This window comes from Vulpes lagopus, chromosome 15, assembly GCF_018345385.1.
Source record: "Vulpes lagopus strain Blue_001 chromosome 15, ASM1834538v1, whole genome shotgun sequence".
Taxonomy (NCBI): domain Eukaryota; kingdom Metazoa; phylum Chordata; class Mammalia; order Carnivora; family Canidae; genus Vulpes; species Vulpes lagopus.
The window spans coordinates 9,687,331-9,705,508 of NC_054838.1; the positions used below are offsets into that span (position 1 = coordinate 9,687,331).

The 18,178-nt window shown below is 52.1% G+C and overlaps 1 protein-coding gene across 1 annotated transcript in view; it reads right to left on the reverse strand.

The window, feature by feature from the left end:
• Positions 1–18,178, reverse strand: part of OTOG (otogelin) — a 90,891-nt gene that overhangs the window by 22,922 nt on the left and 49,791 nt on the right. Inside the window, 9 exon segments of the mRNA XM_041730653.1 lie at positions 3,255–3,344; positions 3,939–4,084; positions 4,394–4,562; positions 5,357–7,161; positions 7,661–7,740; positions 8,458–8,575; positions 10,438–10,716; positions 13,311–13,478; positions 15,937–15,963. Coding sequence (XP_041586587.1) covers positions 3,255–3,344; positions 3,939–4,084; positions 4,394–4,562; positions 5,357–7,161; positions 7,661–7,740; positions 8,458–8,575; positions 10,438–10,716; positions 13,311–13,478; positions 15,937–15,963 — 2,882 coding nt within the window.

Genomic DNA, 18,178 nt, shown 5'->3' on the forward strand with positions numbered 1-18,178 from the left:
GCAGGATAGTCTTTTTAACAAATGATGCCAGAATATCCATATGCAAAAGAAAAAAGAATCTTGACCCATATCTCATACTATTTATAAAAATTAACTTAAAGTACAATATACACTTAAAAGTAATACCTGAAACTATTAAACTGCTAGAAGAAAATGTAAGAGAAAATCTTTGAGACCTTGCATCAGGCAAAGGTCTATTAGATAGAATACCAAAATCATGATCCAAAAAAGAAAGAACTGATATTTGGACTCTATCAAAATTAAAAACTTCTGCCCTTTGAAAGACACTTATAGGTGATTGAAAAAACATGTCACAGACTGGGAGATAATAATTTTTTAAAAAGATTTTATTTATTCATGAGAGACAGAGAGGGGGCGGGGGCAGAGACACAGGCAGAGGGAGAAGCAGGCTCCAGGTAGGGAGCCTGATGTAGACTCGATCCCGGGACTCCAGGATCACACCCTGGGCCGAAGGTGGCGCTAAACCGATGAGCCACCCAGGCAAGGGAGATAATACTTATATCTGATAAGGACCTGTATCCAAAACATACAAAAATTCTCAAACCCAATAAAACACATTATAATCTTTAAAATGTGCAAAAGATTTGAACAGACATGTCATCAAAGAGGGTATACCATGGAAAACAAACCCAGGAAAATACGTTCAATATTATCAGCAATTAGGGAGGTGCAAATTAAAACCACGGTAAGATCTTATTACATATCTGTTAGAATGACTTAAAACTCAACACCAAAAACAAAACAAAACAAAACAAAACAAAACAAAACAAACCAAAACAAAAAAACAACTAAAAAATGGGCAAAGGATCTGAATGTTTTTCCCAAGGAGACATACAGGTGGCCAACAGACACGTGAAAAGGTACTCAAAATCACTAGTCATCAAGAAAATGCAAGTGAAAACCACAACAGAGAACCTGACACCAGTCAGAATGGCTAGAATTAAAAAAAAGCAAGAAATAATAAGTATTCGTGAAGATGTGGAAAAAAAAACTGTTGTGAACTGTTGGGAATATAAATTGGTGCAGCCACTGTGGGACACAGTATAGAAGTTTCTTTAGAAATTAAAAATAGAAATACTATATGATCTGGTAATTCCACTAGTGGGTATTCACCCAAAGAATACAAAAACACTAATTCAAAGGGATATAGGCACCCCTATGTTTATAGCAGCATTGCTTATAATAGTCAAGATATGGAAACAACTCAAGTGTCCATCCATAGATGAATGGATAAAAAAGAGACACATCTTTTGTACACACACACACACACACACACACAGAATATTACTTGACCATAAAAAAGAATGAGCTTTTGCCATTTGTGGCAACATGGATGGGCCCTAGAAGGTATTGTGCTTTGTGAAATAAGTCAAACAGAGAAAGGCAAGTGGCGCATGATTTCACTTACATGTGGAATCTAAGAAAACAAAACGAATGAAGGAAGGAATGGAGGAAGGAAGGAAAGAAGGAAGGAAGGAAAGAGCCAACCAACCAACCAAAAACCACACTTAAATACAGAGAACAAACTGGTGGTTGCCAGAGGGGAGGAGGGGATGGGGAAATGATGAAATAGATAAAGGGAATTAAGGGGTTCAAACTCCCAGTTATAAAATAAATAAGTCATGAAAATGAAAAGTGCAGCAGGAAAACAATCAATAAGATTGCAATAACATATGGTGATAAGTGGCGTCTGCAATTATAGTGATGAGCACTGAGTAATGTATGGAAATGTTGAATCACTGCTGTACACTAGCAACTAATGTAATACTTCAATAAAAAAAAACCCTTTATGTAAATGCTTATTGCGGCTTTATTTGTTATCACCCCAAACTGGAAACAAACCAAATGTCTTTCTTTTTTTTTTTAATTAATTTTTATTGGTGTTCAATTTACCAACATACAGAGAAACACCCAGTGCTCATCCCGTCAAGTGTCCGCCTCAGTGCCCGTCACCCATTCCCCTCCACCCCCCGCCCTCCTCCCCTTCCACCACCCCTAGTTCGTTTCCCAGAGTTAGGAGTCTTTATGTTCTGTCTCCCTTCCTGATATTTCCCAACATTTCTTTTCCCTTCCTTTATATTCCCTTTCACTATTTTTTATATTCCCCAAATGAATGAGAACATACACTGTCTGTCCTTCCCAAATGTCTTTCAACTGATGAATGGAGATAAACAGTGTACATCATTACAACGGAATACTCCTCAGGAAGAAAAATCAATGAACTCCTGATACACACAATGTGAGTGAATCTTACTAAATACTATGATTCCATGTGTATGACATTCTGGAAGAGGCAAAACTATACGGACAGGAACAGTGGTTGTCAGAGGTGGGAGAGGAGTTGACAACAAAATGGCACAGGGCAACAATTAAGGGTGATGGAGCTGTTCTCTATCACGACTGTGGTGGTAGTTACAGGACTGTGGGTGTTTGTTAAAACTTGTAGAATTGTACACTAACAACGGTGAATTTTACCGTAGGTAAGTTATACCTTAAATATTTTTTAATGGAAAAATTAAAAAACCTAACGGATGAAACCCAGGGAGTTCTTTGTATAAGCTTCTATCTCATGGAAAACCCACTCCCCAAAGCCCCTGTTCCCAAGAGCATCATGGGGTGTGGTGGCCCTATGTTTGGCATTCAAGGGCACATGCCAACAGGAGGGGCTGCAGGTATTGGCTCAGGAATGGGTGGGGAGAGTCAGGACTTTCGGACCAGAGGAGGAGACGAATCAGCCCCTGTTACTCACCTGCTGGGAGGAGCAAAGCAGACCCCCAGAATGGTACCACACAGGGTGGGGTGCAGTTGGACACCAGCCTCATTGGCAGAGGTGGGGTTAATGTAAAACTCCTGAAGCTTAAAATCAGGGCTCCTCACTTATACAGCCCCCTTCTTGGAAGGGGCTCTAGAAATGTGTCAATGGGCATATATTTTTATAAAGACTGCAGAAGTAGATATTTTAATCACAATCATTTGAGGTCACCATCTCTTGCCATTCTAACTTCTCCTCATTCACAATATTCCTCCTGTCCTCCTCTGACATTAGAGTGGCCACAAATGGTTTAATTAAAATCACTTACAAATATATCCACTTTTGCACTATTCTTCTTTAAAAGGGTCCCTCCCCACCCTTGCCCCCAGTCATGAATAAGCCTCAAGACTTCTCCAACCCTGGATGCCTTGCTCCTTGCCTGATTGCAGCCCTAGGAAGAACTGGCTTTTGAGGCACTCACCTTCCGGCTGAAACGGTCAATGGTCACCTGATGGGTCAGGTGAGTCATATTCAGCATCACCAGACAGAACGGGGGCCAGTTCAGGTGCCCCTGCAGAGAGAGCCCAAACCTTATCAGCTCAGAGCCCAGTCCTGTTGCCTCCTCCTCCTGGGGAGCCACTGTGAGCACACTTTCCCTGCACCCCCTCTCAACACACCAGAGGCACTCGTTGGAGCCGTGCAGATGCTGCACAGAATCCCATGGAACATTTCTGGTTCTACCTGACTGCCTGTAAGCCCAGGAGCAAAAACAAACCAAAAAACCCTGCCTCCTTCCACCTGGCTCATGAGGATATCCTAGGAGGTGATTCTCTGCAGCCAGCACCCTTGGCCACAGGCCATACCCCTGAGGAGTATCCCAGTATCCCAGCTCCTCTGCACTTGGATGCCTCCCACCTGGGCCTACACAGCTGGGACAAGTTGGGAATGGTGCAGGGCCCAGGGAGGGCCAGGAGGCAGTGCGCTCCACTCACCGTTTCTCCCCATATCCATTCCGGGAGACCCCTGACAGAAGGAGCTACTGTAGGGGCTTCTGCCTCTGTCCTCGCTCCTGGCACCCCTCAAAACCCAATTCACTACTCAATCTCCCCTCCAAACCTAGTCAAATCCCGAGGCCCCAGCAGGAAAGGGGGCAAGGGGCAGTCACCAGGTTGGCGCTTTTGCAGTCAAGGACGTGGACGGTGACCATTTCGCTGGGGCTCTGGGTGAGGATGTAGATAGCCTCCTTGAACAGGGCTACGTGGCTCCCATCGAAGGTCACGAAGCTTAGATCAGGGAAGATTGAGCATCGGCCTGGGGGAGGGACAGGGAAGAGAAGACTAAACAGATGCTTCTGGGGCCAGGGCTACCCAGGAACAAAGGGCAGGCACCTTGGCCTTTTCCTGGGTGATTCAGAGGCCCTGGGGGCTGGAGAGTCACTCAGAGCAGGCATCACAGAGATGAGGTTGCAAGAATAGGGGACCTGCCAGGTCAGGGGTCACACTGAGACAAGAGATCCCATCGGAGAGTACATTCAGGTCAGAGTCACCCTGACACCAAGCAGCAGACAGGTAAGGGGCCGAGGTCATGCTTGGGGAGGACCTAGTGGACCCCAGGACTCACAGGCACATTCCCAGAGGGGGCAGCAGTGATCGCCGCCCACCCTCACTGCGAGGCCCAGGACCCCACAGCGAGGGGGTGTGGCACCCTGGGGACAGTGCTGGGACTGATTCACTCGGATCAGCTGGCCTTCCAGGCAGATGTGGCGGACGCAGTCCTGTTCAGCGATTGGCTAGGGCACAGGGTGGAGGGACAGCATGAGTACCCAGCCCAGGGCAGCAGCCACTCACTACTCCCTGTCTCAAACCTAAGGGCATAAGATCCTTTCCACTGTCGGTCAGAATGGGGCAGGGGGACCCAGCAGCAAGACAACCGGGGAGTGGGGTCCTCACCCTCCACCCACCCATCATGCCCACTGGAACCTGGGGATGGGCTGAGCATGAGATTGGGGTCAGGGGCCTGAATCCCAGAGACTTCTGTGTATCTGCCCAGCCCTTGCGGAGAGCTCCAGGTACATAGGGGTACAGACGCACTAGCTCAGACGCAGAAAAACCTGAGCATACCCATGCATGCACGTGTGCACACACAACCTCTCTTTATCTCTTTCTTACAAAAGCACATATAGTCTTGTGACACCATCCATCACACACACAAAGATATATGACTGCTCACCCTGAGTCTCACACACGTAAACTATGCACACATAGGCCCACATGGCTCTACGGACACAAACATACACACAGCACACTCGTGTTGTCACACTAAGTCATCCAATCAGCCCCAGGGGAACGATGAGGTTGCTATGACATCAGGGGCCCAGAGCAGCCTGGAGAATTTGTCAGGCTCCAGAGTGTGGGGCAAAGGTGAGGGGGGTGACTGAACCCCCATCCTGCAGCCTGGCGGCTGGTGAAGGAGAAGCTGCCACAGACCATGAGGAATGTGACTCCAGGATGGTGTCCCAGCCACGTGGCTAGGGAGAGAGGGGCATGGAGGGACCACACAGAGGTGGGCTGACAAGTCACTCACGACACAGGTGGCAGATGCATCGTCCTCAGTGATGGCTGTCACGGTCACAGCCGAACTCGCTGCAATGCTCTGGGCTGGGGCTGAGCGTCCAGACTGCTTGGTGGTGGCCTGTGCCCCCAGCTCTGCTGGGAGCTGAGGCCCAGCCGAGGTCCCATGGGCCTCAGACAGCTGAGGGAGCAGAACAAGTGAGCTCTCTCGGGAGGCGGTCCTGGCTGAGACATGACTCAAGGGGTAGGATGTGGGTGCCAGTGGCACTGTGACGGCCCAGGGGCCACCAGCCTCAGGTGCCAAGGTAGCAAGAGTGTGGGCCACAGCAGGTGTGAGTTCTGTGGGCATACCCTGAGCAGGGCCATATATCCAGGAGGGCAGGGACACTTGCTTGGACAGGATGGCCATCTTCTCCGTGGTGCTCTTCTGTGGGGCAGCAGATAGTGTGGAGGCTGCCCCCCCGGCCATGGCCACGATTCCAGAGGCTGGCAGTGTGGCTCCCAGAAGCAGGCCTGGTGTCGTGCCCGCTGCCTGAGGGGGTGCGTGACTGGGTAGGTCTACCTGGGCCACAACAGCAGGGGTGAGAGGCAGTGCTGAGCTGAGTGTCTGAGTAGGTGCAGTCGTGGCCACAGTGGGAGATGCGGCCTGCTGATGGAGTGGAAGGGTGATGATGGAACCCTTGGACCCACGTGTGGCCACTGGGGCCGAGGTGCCCACCTTGGCCAAGGGCAGGCTGGTATCGAGAGGCAGACCAGAGAGGAGTTGTGGTGGCCGAGTTGAGTCCAGGGACACAAAGGGTGTGACCCCCAGCCCATGTGCAACTGTGGACTGGCTGGTGGCAGCTGTGGTCCCTGGGGGCAGAGCTGGGGGCCTGGTGGCTCTGGTGGTTTGGTGGGTGGGGTGGAGTGGGGCAGTGGGGACGGGTCTTGGAAGTGAGGATGCTGGTATGCCCGTGGGCTGGGGGGGCCCAGGCTGCCTCTCTGTGGGTGAGCTGCCTCCCAGCTCCCCTCTCTTGGTAGCCAGAGCACTGACAGGAACCTGTTCTGCTGTTGTTCTACCCTCGGCTAGGGGGCCGCTGGGACTGGAAACGCTCTGGGCCTGTATGGGCTGGGGCATCCCTGTCCTGCTCTTGGCCTTTGTGACTGCAGTTGTCAGCAAAGCCTTGTGGGATCCCAAGGAAGTGGGAAGCCTGGAGGTCACTGCAGGGGAAGCCACAGGCCTGGAGGAGGAACTTGCAGGCAACTCCAGGCTTGGGAAGGGCTGGAGGGGGGTGGTCTTCATAGGCAAGGAGCCAGGGCCTGGGACTGTCACAGATTTGGTCATGAGTGGGAAGCGAGGTGCAGGGGCTGACCGGGAGGATACTGTGATGTTGGGGATCCCTGCAAAGGTCACGGTCACCCTAGTCGTCTTCACAGCACCTGACCCCATGCTAGGTGTGAGTGTCTGCTGCGGAAGGGCCAGGGATGAGGACTCTGGGGTAAAGGGGGTGGCCAGGTGGCTGGCAGTCACTCTCTTACTGGCTGGGGGCTCTGTGGGGTGGGCAGGGAGGTTAGATACAGTGACCCCCAGCGGCTGCCGCAGCGTGGCCTGGGTAGGGCCTGGAGTCAGCCCTGGCCCCTCAGTAGCTGCCACGGGTGGGTTCAGGGCTGTGGTGAGCGGGGCAGCTGGAGTGAGCCGTGGCCTGTGGGAGGGCGCCCCGGGAGCTTCCTGTGGAAACTGCAGCTCCTTGCCACTGAGAGTGGGCAGCTCTTGACTGGGAGGCAGAGTCTCGTTGCCAAGAGACTCCTCTGTGCGAACCAAATCCACGGGCTCCACGCCTGGGGCAGAGAGAGAAGCTCAAACAGTGGGTGTCTGCTGCCCGCCCCAGAGGGTCTTCACCAGGCAGGGCTGTGAAGTAGGGCTCCTGAGTGAGCACCCGAGGTGAGCCTGGGGAAGGCAGCTTCCAACGGCCAGCCAGGCTGCCTGACCCACCCCGGGGCCTCTGTCCTGTGGTACTGGATGGCTCAGCAGGTCTGGACCCTGCCCTCAAAGCCTGAGTTCAGAGCCAACGGACCTCAGGTCTACCTTTGCCTGTACTGGGTTCCTGCCACCTGGCCCCAAGCCAGTCCCTTCCCCCAATCTGGGCCTCACGTTGTTCTCTGTTTAATAGGAAGAACGAACTGGATGAGGTCCCTGCTTGCTCTAAAGGTCTCCTCCAGAGGCTCCTCTGCTGGCCCTGCTTCTCCAGGGACCTGGGGACTCTGGGCATGATTGGTGAAGGAGACCCTGGAGATTTAGAGGAATCTGAGGGAGGGATGAGAAGTCTTGGCCACTCACAGTCCTCCAAGTAGACACATCTCTGTGTGACTTCGTCCAGGACCTTGGGAGTGGGACATGCAGGCACACAGCCTTCTACCCTGAGGACAGAGCAGGGGGCCAGTTAGTAGTCCGAAATATGGGGACGATCATCTTTCACCTGGACTGAGCACAGCTTCATCCCTCCTCATGACACATGTCACATGAACCTCCAGAGATGCTTGTACAGGAGCACATACACCCAAACGTGCATGTTACATGCTTTTGCACACTCCTGCTCCTCAGACCAAGAGGGAAACATGAACGAGGTCTGGTTATGCACACACTTGTGCGTGCACACACACATGCTCCTATGTGTCAGCATTTAGGTACACTATCACACCTGCAAGACTCAAAAACATTCACACAGGTACATATACATCCAGACGCTTAAAACATCAGTGTATACCTTCCCACACACACAGCAGCTGCATCAACACCCTGACACATGCAGCTCACACACGTGCACATATGCCCAGCTGTGTGCAGCCCATGGACACTGGTATGCCCACACAAATACACACAGGGCCCAACTATATGCACATCATCATACACAAATCAACATTCATATGTGCCCATCCACATAAGTCAGGTTCATTCTGGTACACACATCTGCATACACACACCCAAAAAACATGTGTTCACAAGTACGTGTGAGCACACACACACACACACACCTCAATACATGCTCATGCCTATGCCTGCAGACCACGCACCCACTTACACATGCATGTGTTCAAATCCACTAATGTACACACCGCGACCCCATGCCCCCTCACCTTGGCACGTCCCGGCAGCTAGCTGCCTGTGGGTCCCGGCAGGTTTGGAAGCAGGGGCTGGTGCAAGCATCATAGCGCCACTCACAGATGGGGTAGGCAGCCCCTAAGGGCTTGGCATCTGGAAAGGTGACCCGTCCCGAGACTGAGTGAGACTGGGTACCAGCTCAGGGTCAGGTGACAGGACACAGAGGTCATCCTAGCTCAGCCCATCCCCGCCCTGCTCCACAGAAGAGACAAATGGACACATGCAGGAAAAGTAAAGAAAAATCAAGTAAAATGATAACATATAATATAAAATAAAAGCCAACCTAAGGGAAAACTGTACCCCTGTGAGTTGGGGTTGGTGTCTGGGGGACCCTTGGGATGGGGCTGTGGAGACTCGGAGTAGGGCCAAGAACCCCAGGGTGGGTGGCTACAGAGCAGTCAGCTGCCAAAGAGAAGGTGGGGACCCCTGATCCTCTCCATAAGGTTGCCCTGTCACCCTGCTCCTCTGGGACATTGGTGGGCAGCCTGGTCCTACACCCTTGGTGGCTAGAATAATAATAACAAACACAACACTCAACTCCTAAATAGCACCGAACACAACTTTCAACATCTTTGCAACTATTTCCTTCTTAATGCTCACAATAATCCTATGATGCAGGACTATCATTATCCGTCTTATGGATAAAGAAACTGAGGCACAGACGATGTGGGGAAACTTAAACTGTCCCAGGAGAGATTTCCTCAAAAAAGGTCCTGTGGCCAGTGCCCTGACAGATGAGGAATCCTCAGAGAAAGCAGACAATGGGGGATGTGGAGGCAGACAAGACCCCAGACCATCTTAGCACAAGTGGCCTGTCTCGGAAACCATGGCCTGAGCAGGGAACGTACATGGGCTCTGCAACAGGCCGGAGGGATCAGCCCCACCTGACGCCTCTATCCCCACACTGCTGATGACTGTGAAGAAACCTGCTTTTCTAGGATCCTTGAGACAAGAGCTGAGAATTTACATTTGGAGAGGACCTACTACAAGCCAAGCCTGTGAGATGCAATCCGTCCTCACAATAATCCCGTGAGGCAAACAGCCCCGCTGTACAGAGCTGGACGGTGGGCAGCGCTCCTCCGAGTGCCAAGGACTAGGGTGAGGATTTGAACCCAAGGCTTCATTCGACTCTGCCTCAGTGTCTTCCAGAAAGGGACACAAGTCTTGCCATTATAGCCAGTGATGAATCCGTTCATTGGCGGACTCTATAGATGACCACTGAATGTAAGAATGAGCTGGCCCAGGCCTGGTTTGTGGGGGAGGTGATAAATGAAGGGGCTGGTTGGAGATATATTTATGCACACATGTAAACGGATCCATTCATGCAGCACAAAGCGCCCCCACAGGCACAGACATACGTGTGCCCATGCACGAGGCACAGGGGCCTCCCTGGAGTGCTGGAGAAATTGTGATCCCTTCCTGCAGGGTATAAGCAGAGAGCAAGGTCTTGGGGGCAGACCCACCTGGCAACGGGATGGCAAAGTCCAGGAACCCCCCCTGCCCCGGCCTTAGCTGGAAGGGGCGTGCAGTTGCTCCATTGCTGCTCAGGATGGAGGGCAGAGGGAGACCGCTGCGTCCTCAGCCTGGTGCCCCAGGGAGCGGTCTTTGAGCTCACAGGGCAGGCATGTGTCCCCATCAGCAAGAAACCTGAGCCAGTGGGCTATGCAAGCTGGGGCCAGGAGCACTTCTTACCTTGCTCCCACAAAGCCTGTCCTATTTTTAGACCATGTAATTTGCCCGTGGGTGGAGGCAGGACCCGGGCAGCTGGCTGGGCCCCAAGCCCCACTACACCCTAGGCCACCAACATGGAGGTCAGGGCAGCACCCAAAGGTGGCCTCCCTGCACCAAGACAGTGGGAATTCTGCTTCTTGAGGGCAACTGAAAGGATGTGATGGGAGAGGGCAGGAAGGGCCGTCTGAGGAGGGGCTGAGGGTAATGGCAGGGTGGACACCTACCCAGAAGGCGGAAGAACGTGCCCCGGCGGAAGGCCTCCGTGTGCTCATACAGCCGCAGGACCAGCGTGGGGCCCGACACGCAAAGGAAGGACCCAGGCTCGGCCAGTGACTCCAGGGCCACTAGGCCTGCCTGCCACGTCCCCCGGTGCAGTGAGAAGGAGGCATGGTGGTGGAAGGCAACGCTGCCCTGCCACTTAGCCAGCTCCAGAGACCCATTGGCTGTGACATGGAGGAAGAAGTTGGGTCTGTCTGCTGCCTCCAGGGACACCACATCTGGGTCTGTAAAGAGCCAGGTGGGTGAGGGGAGCGCCGAGAGGGGTCCAGGTGAGGGGCAGAGCCTGGCATGCATCTGCACTCCATGACTCAGGGCAGCAACACGCCCCGTGGGTTAGCTGAGCCCTGCTCCTCCGTGCCTGCCCACCTCCTTCTGCCTGCTGGCTGCCCCTCTGCACACACCACCTCTCCCTGAGAGAAGTGGAAGGTTAGAGAAGCTGCCAGCTGCCAAACCTCGGGGAGGTGTCTCCCTCCCACCTCCCTTCCCTCCTCCCTCTTTCCTTCCTTTCTCCATCCCTCCCTCCCTCCCACTCTCCCTCCCTCCATCCATCCATCCCTCTTTTCTTCCCCCCCGTAAGCATTTTGAGGACCCTCTGTGTGCCAGGAGGAATTCTAGATGCTAGGGATACAGCAGTGAACAGACTGACAGAAACGGCCGCCTTGGAGGAGTCACGTTCTATCGGACACACTGGGCAGACAGGTTTGCTGAATGGACAGGTTTCAGGGACCCCAGCTTGGTCCTGCTCCACACAGAATCCCAGAGGGTCAGAGCCGGCAGACTGAAAGGATGTTGAGTCCAGCCCACAGATGGGAAAACAGTGACCCCAAGAGGAGAAGGGGCTTGCCCTGAGCCCTACAACTGGTCTCAGCTGTCCTCTCTCCTGTGTCCACAAAGGCCCAGTTCTAGAAAGTGGGGCTCGTTGCCAGGTGGATAACCTCCTGCATGGGGACCCTGCAGATTTTGTGAGCCTCCAAATCTACAAGCAGGTGTCCAGGAGTCCTGGCCCACCATGACTGGCCGTGTTGTGTGCAAGTGACTTAATGTGCCTGTGTTGTCGTGAGGGGCAAACCAATATGGCACAGGTGAAGGCCTAGCACGGGGCTTGGTGTGTCTTCCCTCCCAGCCCATGTGGCCCTGTCACACCTCCCTGAGCAGCTGTGAGGAGACAGGAGGCAACCGGAAGAAGGATTCGTTATTGACAGTAATAACAGTAAATGCTATTTATCAAGGACTTACTATGTGCCAGACACAATGCTAAGCAAGCCCTCTACCTGCTGGTTTATTAAATTCCAAGAGAGCCCTAGGAAGTGGCCAATTCATTCATTCAGCAGCTCACATTTTCTGAGCCCCTATGGTGTGCCAGGTGCTGTTGTAGGCACAATGGGAAACAAAAGGACCCAAATCCCTGCCCTGATGGAGCTTACATTCAAGGGGGAGGAAGATAAACACCATAAACAAGTAAAATCTATAATAGGTTAGCAGGGGATGATCTTGCTATTCCCATGTTACAGAGGAGGAAAGTAAGGCTCAGAGTTGCACTACCAGTGGAAGCGGGAGGCAGGATGAGGAGACCAGGCAGGCTAGAGTCCAGAACCTTAACCTCTGCACGGTCTGCCCCAAGGATGGGATCCAGGAGCAGGCCCAATTGTATCATGATCATATATATCACTTCTGTCTCCTGGATGGGACCGTGGACTTCCGGTGGATGGGGATGTGTCTCTTCCATGCCTGATGCCCCAGTGCTTAGCTCTGTGCCTGGCCTGGGAATAAGGCTCCATGAAAGGGAGGGAGGGGAGGGGGCAGCGGGGGAGGGATGCAGGGGTGGGGAGAGGTCCTCATAACTAGGTAAACTGCAGACCCGGAGAATCTGAGACTTAACTTCTTAGGCTGGGATGAACTCTCTGAGAAGTCTTGGGTCATGGTTCCAGTTGATGCTGGGATGGGCCGCATCCCTGCAGTTAGGGAGACACTGACCAGATGGGGCCAGTGGGATGTGGGGGTAGAAACACCGATCACAGTGGCACACTGGGACACACACAAATAGCCACAGAAAAGACTCCCTAGCACTGGTTGAACTGATGCCTTGGCTGGCCCAGGGCCTAGCAAAACTACATCCAGGCGTCCGTCTGCACCAGGCAAGGGCCCCGCTGCCCCTTAAGCACTACTGAATTCTGAAGGGAGGACACTACAGTGAAGCCAGTCCGGTCTGCAGACTGTCTGAGACCCAGGAGGCTGTGGCTGGTTCCAGGCGTGTCCCAGTTTTGTGTGACGTGCCAGCCCAGAACCCAGGATCCTAACCCGACCTGCTCCTTCAGTCACAGAAGGAAGCCTGCTGGAGTCAGCACCTCAGCCAGCTCCCCTCGGGCACTTAGTCTCTCCAGTCTCAAACATGGAGTTGGGGGGAGGAGGAAGAAGAGGAGGAGGAGAAGCAGGAAGAGATGGATGAAGGTGGAGGGGAGGGAGAGAAGAGGAGGGTGAGAGGGAGTGGGGGGGCAGGAAGGAGCGGAGGAGGAGAGGGAGAGGAAGGAGCAGTTGTTGCCACCAGGCTTGCCCAGAACACAGCAATGGTATAAAGCAAGGCACAAAAGTACATCCAGACCTTGGCCTCCCTGCTTTTTCCAAGGAGAAAATGGAAGGCGTCTCTTTGAAGAGACTGACAGGCTGACCCAGAAGCCTGTCTCAGCGGGGAGAGGGGCATCTGTTGGAGCTCCACTTTTCTCCAGCTACTGCAGATTGCTTAGGGCCTCAGCATCCTCCCCTCCTCTGGCAACTGCCTCCCTCCCCCAAGGGCTGGGGTGGGGCTGCAGGTAGGCCTTACCGTGAGCCTTGGCCTTGTATAGGGCAGCTGTCAGCAGGAAGTTCACAATGTCCCCTGGAGCCACGTCCTCTGTGCTCACTAGGACTATGGCACCGCCTGCTGCCTTGCTGGCTACCAGGGCACTGCCAGCTGCCACACTGGCCAGTTGGTAGGGACCCTTACCTAGTGCTGGAGAGAAGGGGCCCAATCGTGAGGCCTGCCCCCATGCACCTCTGCCCACCTCCCATCCTGCCAGCGGTGGGGAACAGAGGCTAGAGAGCTACTCTCAGCCACCTTCCTCACCCCAGGCCCCAGGGAGCTTGATTCCACAAGAAGGGACATGTACTCCAGGCTGTCAGGCCCTGATGGGAAGGGACTGACTCTCTGCACAGCATCTGAACAATTTCACAGGAAACCTGGGCACGGGGCCACCCATGGGAGATATCTGTTCCACCCCCACCTTCACCTCAGCAAATGTCTCTCCTTGGGCCTGTCCCACAGCTACTACTCTATTTGGGGTAGTGAGTCTTCTGAGACTCAACATTGGACCTAGTCTCTGTCCACCCAAGCCCTGAGGGATGAAAGCTGGGAAGTGTCTGGCTCAACCTTAGTGTTTACTTACTTCTCTCAAATATATCATTTTTGTGTCTCTTGGGTTCCTAGTTGTTGGTATAGGTTACAGAGAGTCATGGGTGCCTTATAGCCAACCTCCCTGCCTCTGGTGTGCCTCCGGCCTCCAGTGTTTCCTGCCCACAGGTGCCTGAGTCACCTTTCTAGCCACACTCGCTGCTGGGACTCATCCATGGCTCCCCATTGCCCTCACAATGGAACCCAAGAGCCCAACTTGAATCCAGGGACCCTTCATGCCCCAAACCCCACCTACCTCCCCACACCCTTGAACTTCTCTGGCTCTTCCTTGAAAGAGCCATGCTGTGTTCCACCTCATGCCTCTCCTCATGCTGTCCGCCCACTCAGACTAGTCCTCCCTGTTTTGTGCCTGGCAAACGCCTACTCAACCTTTGGGGCCCAGCTCAAATGTCACCTCCTTGGCGAAGCTCTCCCTGCACCCTCTCCCGCCACACACAAACGTCATCCCTCCTCCTCTGCACTCCACCAGCCCTTGGAGCATGGCACGCACTGATCACAGCTCTTATGATGAGGATCTCGATGGTGGACTGACATCTGTCCCCTGAACCAGATGGGAAACAGGCAACGCTATGCTAGGTAAATGCATAACAAACTCTCAAACAAACAAAACCCCAGTTTGAAGCACTGGTGGATTCCCATGGTATGAATGTGCATGGCAGTGGCCAGTTTCAAACTACCAAATGGATGTGGAGTTAGGACCAAACGATGGCTAGAGAGCCAGGGTGAGCCGGCTCCAGCACACCCCTGTGACAGGCCTCTTGACCACTGATTCCCCAGCACCCAACAAGGGCCCAGACCAGAGAAAATGCTGGTAGAAGACAGAGCAAGGAATGGATGGGTAGGTGGATGAGTAGGTGGAGGATGCTAGAAACAGCTTGTCCTTTGCCAGTTACTGCCACCCAAAATGCCACAGAAGGGAGAAAACTCTGCTCAGAGCTGTCTTGCTGAAATGTCTTGCCTGATGTCAGAGAGACCTTGCCTGTCCCAGCAACTGCGATTCTCCTGTTACAGATTCTTTCCTATAAGGAAAGCTTCCTCATAGCCAGGAGGAAGCCCTTGGCCATCAGTAGTCCCTAGGGGCTAACATTTTGGAGGGTCTGTAGTCACCAAATTATCATGCTTCACCCTGGTCCAGCTCTCATCTTGCAGACCCCCTAACTGGCATCCAGGCCTCTAGTCTGTCCCCCACTATATTTCACCTGCTATACTCTCTGCCGGTGGGACAATCCTCAACCCCAAATCTGATAATGCAGGTAACTAAGAACAAAGCCTTGGGCCTAAACGCACAAAGGCCTGCTCCTGGCATGGTACTTGGAAGGGGATGGGGAGCAGGGCTCAGAAGTCAAAGGTGAATGGTACCAAGGACCTGATGAGCATCTAATTCTGCCAAGATCTGACTTCCCACCCTATTGCCTATGACCCTAGTGATTAAAATGAATAATGAGCTCTAACGCTGGACATTAGCCTCCCTCAGGTCTTTAGTCGTGACCTGTGCTTTCACCCTAGCTAATGCAGAAGTTGGAGCATATCCTGGTACCCTGTGACTTTGGCTAAATTTGAAGATGAATCTGACAGGCTGAGCCAAGCTATAGGTTTTGCCCCAGCCATCCGCAGAAAGAGCAGCTTGCATTTGCCTTTGCCACTCAAAAGTTCAGGAGATTTAAGACAATATTCCATGAGCCTAATGAGCTAGAGTTTTTAGGTGCAAATGGGGTTTTTACTTCCTGGTGAAGCTGCCCTGGGTAAAAACAACTCCCAAGAAGCTGGCCTGGCCTAGATTCTACAGAGGTGCTGCAGGAGCTTCTAAAGACAGAGTTCCGGGGCATCCCTGGCCTCTGCACTGTGTGGGTCCTCTCTGCATGGTGGGATCCCTCCTTGCACCATGTCACAGCTCTTCCAGGGCCAGCAGCGTCTTAGGATGGTTGATGCTGTTATGGCATCAGGGCAGGGCTAGCAGTATCTCAGCCCCCCAGGCTCCACTTGGGGAGGATGGTCTTACCTTTGTTAAAGAAGTCACAATCATATGCTGAAAGAGAGAGAACAAGACTTCTTGAGAAGCCTGGGACAGATGGGCAGAGCCAAGGCCCCTAGCACCCCAGCTGTCCCAGATCTGGCCTGCCTCCCAAACTCCAAGATTTAGGCATGGTCATTTGATTCGGATATCTTAAGGTGTAGGAGATACTGTGGCTCCTCTCTGTGCCCCCAGCACAAAGCTCGAAGCCTGGCCTGGAGTAGGCACTCAGCATGTATCGAGTGAATGAAAGTGAATGGGTGAATGAGTGAATGGATGTTGGACAGAATGGTGCATTTTGGCATTTTGTGTGGCTCCAAAGGGTAAGGTTAGAGTCAAGGAGCAGAAACTCCAATCACAAATGTTACAGCAGGTCCTGGAGAATGCAAGCACAAGGTAGAAGCTGGTATTTCAAGAACCTTGGGTGTAAGGGAACCAGGAGCTCCAGGACCCAAGGCTCTTTCAGGCCTCTGGGTGTAGTTTCCAGCAGGATGTGACAAGCTCCTCCAAGTGTGTGCTCAGTGCACCCTCTAGTGGCCTGGCCCAGCACCGCAGCCTGATGCCCAGGCGTCTCAGCCATGGATTCTTTCAAACTGGGGCAAACTAGGTACTTGGCAGGGGCACCTAGAGCCAGAAGCAAGGCCACCAGGAGCCAGTGGGCAGACCACAGATAAAGGCTGAGGAGGATCCTCCCTCACTCATAGGCATGGTCTAAACACAGCCACCAACTCCACCCCATACCCCAAATCCCATGATCAATACTATCTCTTTGCATTTGGCGCTGACCTCTAGAAAGAACACAAGCACTGAGATTGACCCACCATGTGGCTATGGAAAAGTGATCACTTCTCTTCATTTGCTGACTCAAATGAATTCTAAATTTAGATCTTGGAGTCTCTGGTATCAAGTGTGTACCACCAGGTCAGTGGGAGGTAGCCCTGAACTCACAGACCTGAGTTCAAACTCCATCTCTTTCACTCTTCAACTGTGCATACTGGGGCAAGTTACCAACCTCTCTGAAATTCAGTGCCCTTTTCTATAATATGGGACCACCAGTTGCATCTACCCCACAGATTTGTGAGTCCTGGGCTAGAGTAAACAAGAATCCACCTTGTGTGCAAAATGTAAGGAGGCATCAAAAATCCCAACAATTAAGATATATAATATTTTAATACACTGTTTTAATTTTTAAATTAATGCAAAATATCTATGATGAACAAAATATCAAAAATTTAAAATAAGGACAAGATCGATCATAGCGCCGAGCCACACTGGATCCTGAAGCAAAAGGGAAAATCAATACCATTGATCCTGTCATTACCTAAAACTTTGATATTCTGTTCATCAAAGCCAAAGATATTTTTGCATTAAGTTTGACTTTTAAAAAATGTTACCTTAAAATGTGATCTATCTCCACTATTGAGTTTTTGGTGCTCCCTTAAATCTTGTGCCCTAGGTGAGGTGTTCCTAGTCCTGAATATTAATGAGCTAATGCACAGAAAGCACAGGGCCTGATATGCGTCAGATCCTCGGTAAATCTGCGCTCCCTTCTCCTTCATGAAGGAATCTTATCTGAGAAACAGAGGGAGGGCCACAGAGCGTGACCATAGAGCATCTGGACTGGAAGGGTCTTAGAGGAAATAGGGTGGAGGAAAGGGAGGCCAGAGGCAGATTCTGCTCTATCTTCTTCCTAGGGTCAGCCTGCCTGGGGCTCTCAGGGCTCAGGACATGCCAGCACCTGTGTCCCCACAAGAAACGACAGCAACCTCAAGCAAGAGCATAGAGCACTGTGCCAAGTGCTTTACATGTGCTCACTCATTGAAATCTCACAGCACCCTGCAAGGTAGGTACAGTTCCCCTAACCCTGAAGTATGAGAGTGTGAAGAACATGCCCCAGGTCACCCTGCTGGGTTGGGGCTAGGGCCTGAACCCAGATAGTCTGGCCCCAGAGCCTGTGTCATAACCACTGCCCCCCAAAGCGAGGCATGCTTGCACCAGGGAGATCATTGGTGTGCCAGAACAAATAAACAACAATAAGTTAATTAGTAATATAACTTGCTATATATTTTATTTCATTTTTAATATTTAATTTTGTATTTCCTTTATGATACACTTATACTAATACTAATGTGTGTATATGTATATATATATATATGTATGTATATGTATCTATGTATGTGTATGCATGCATGCTAGAAATATTTTTACTGGATGGAGCTTGCAACCCAAA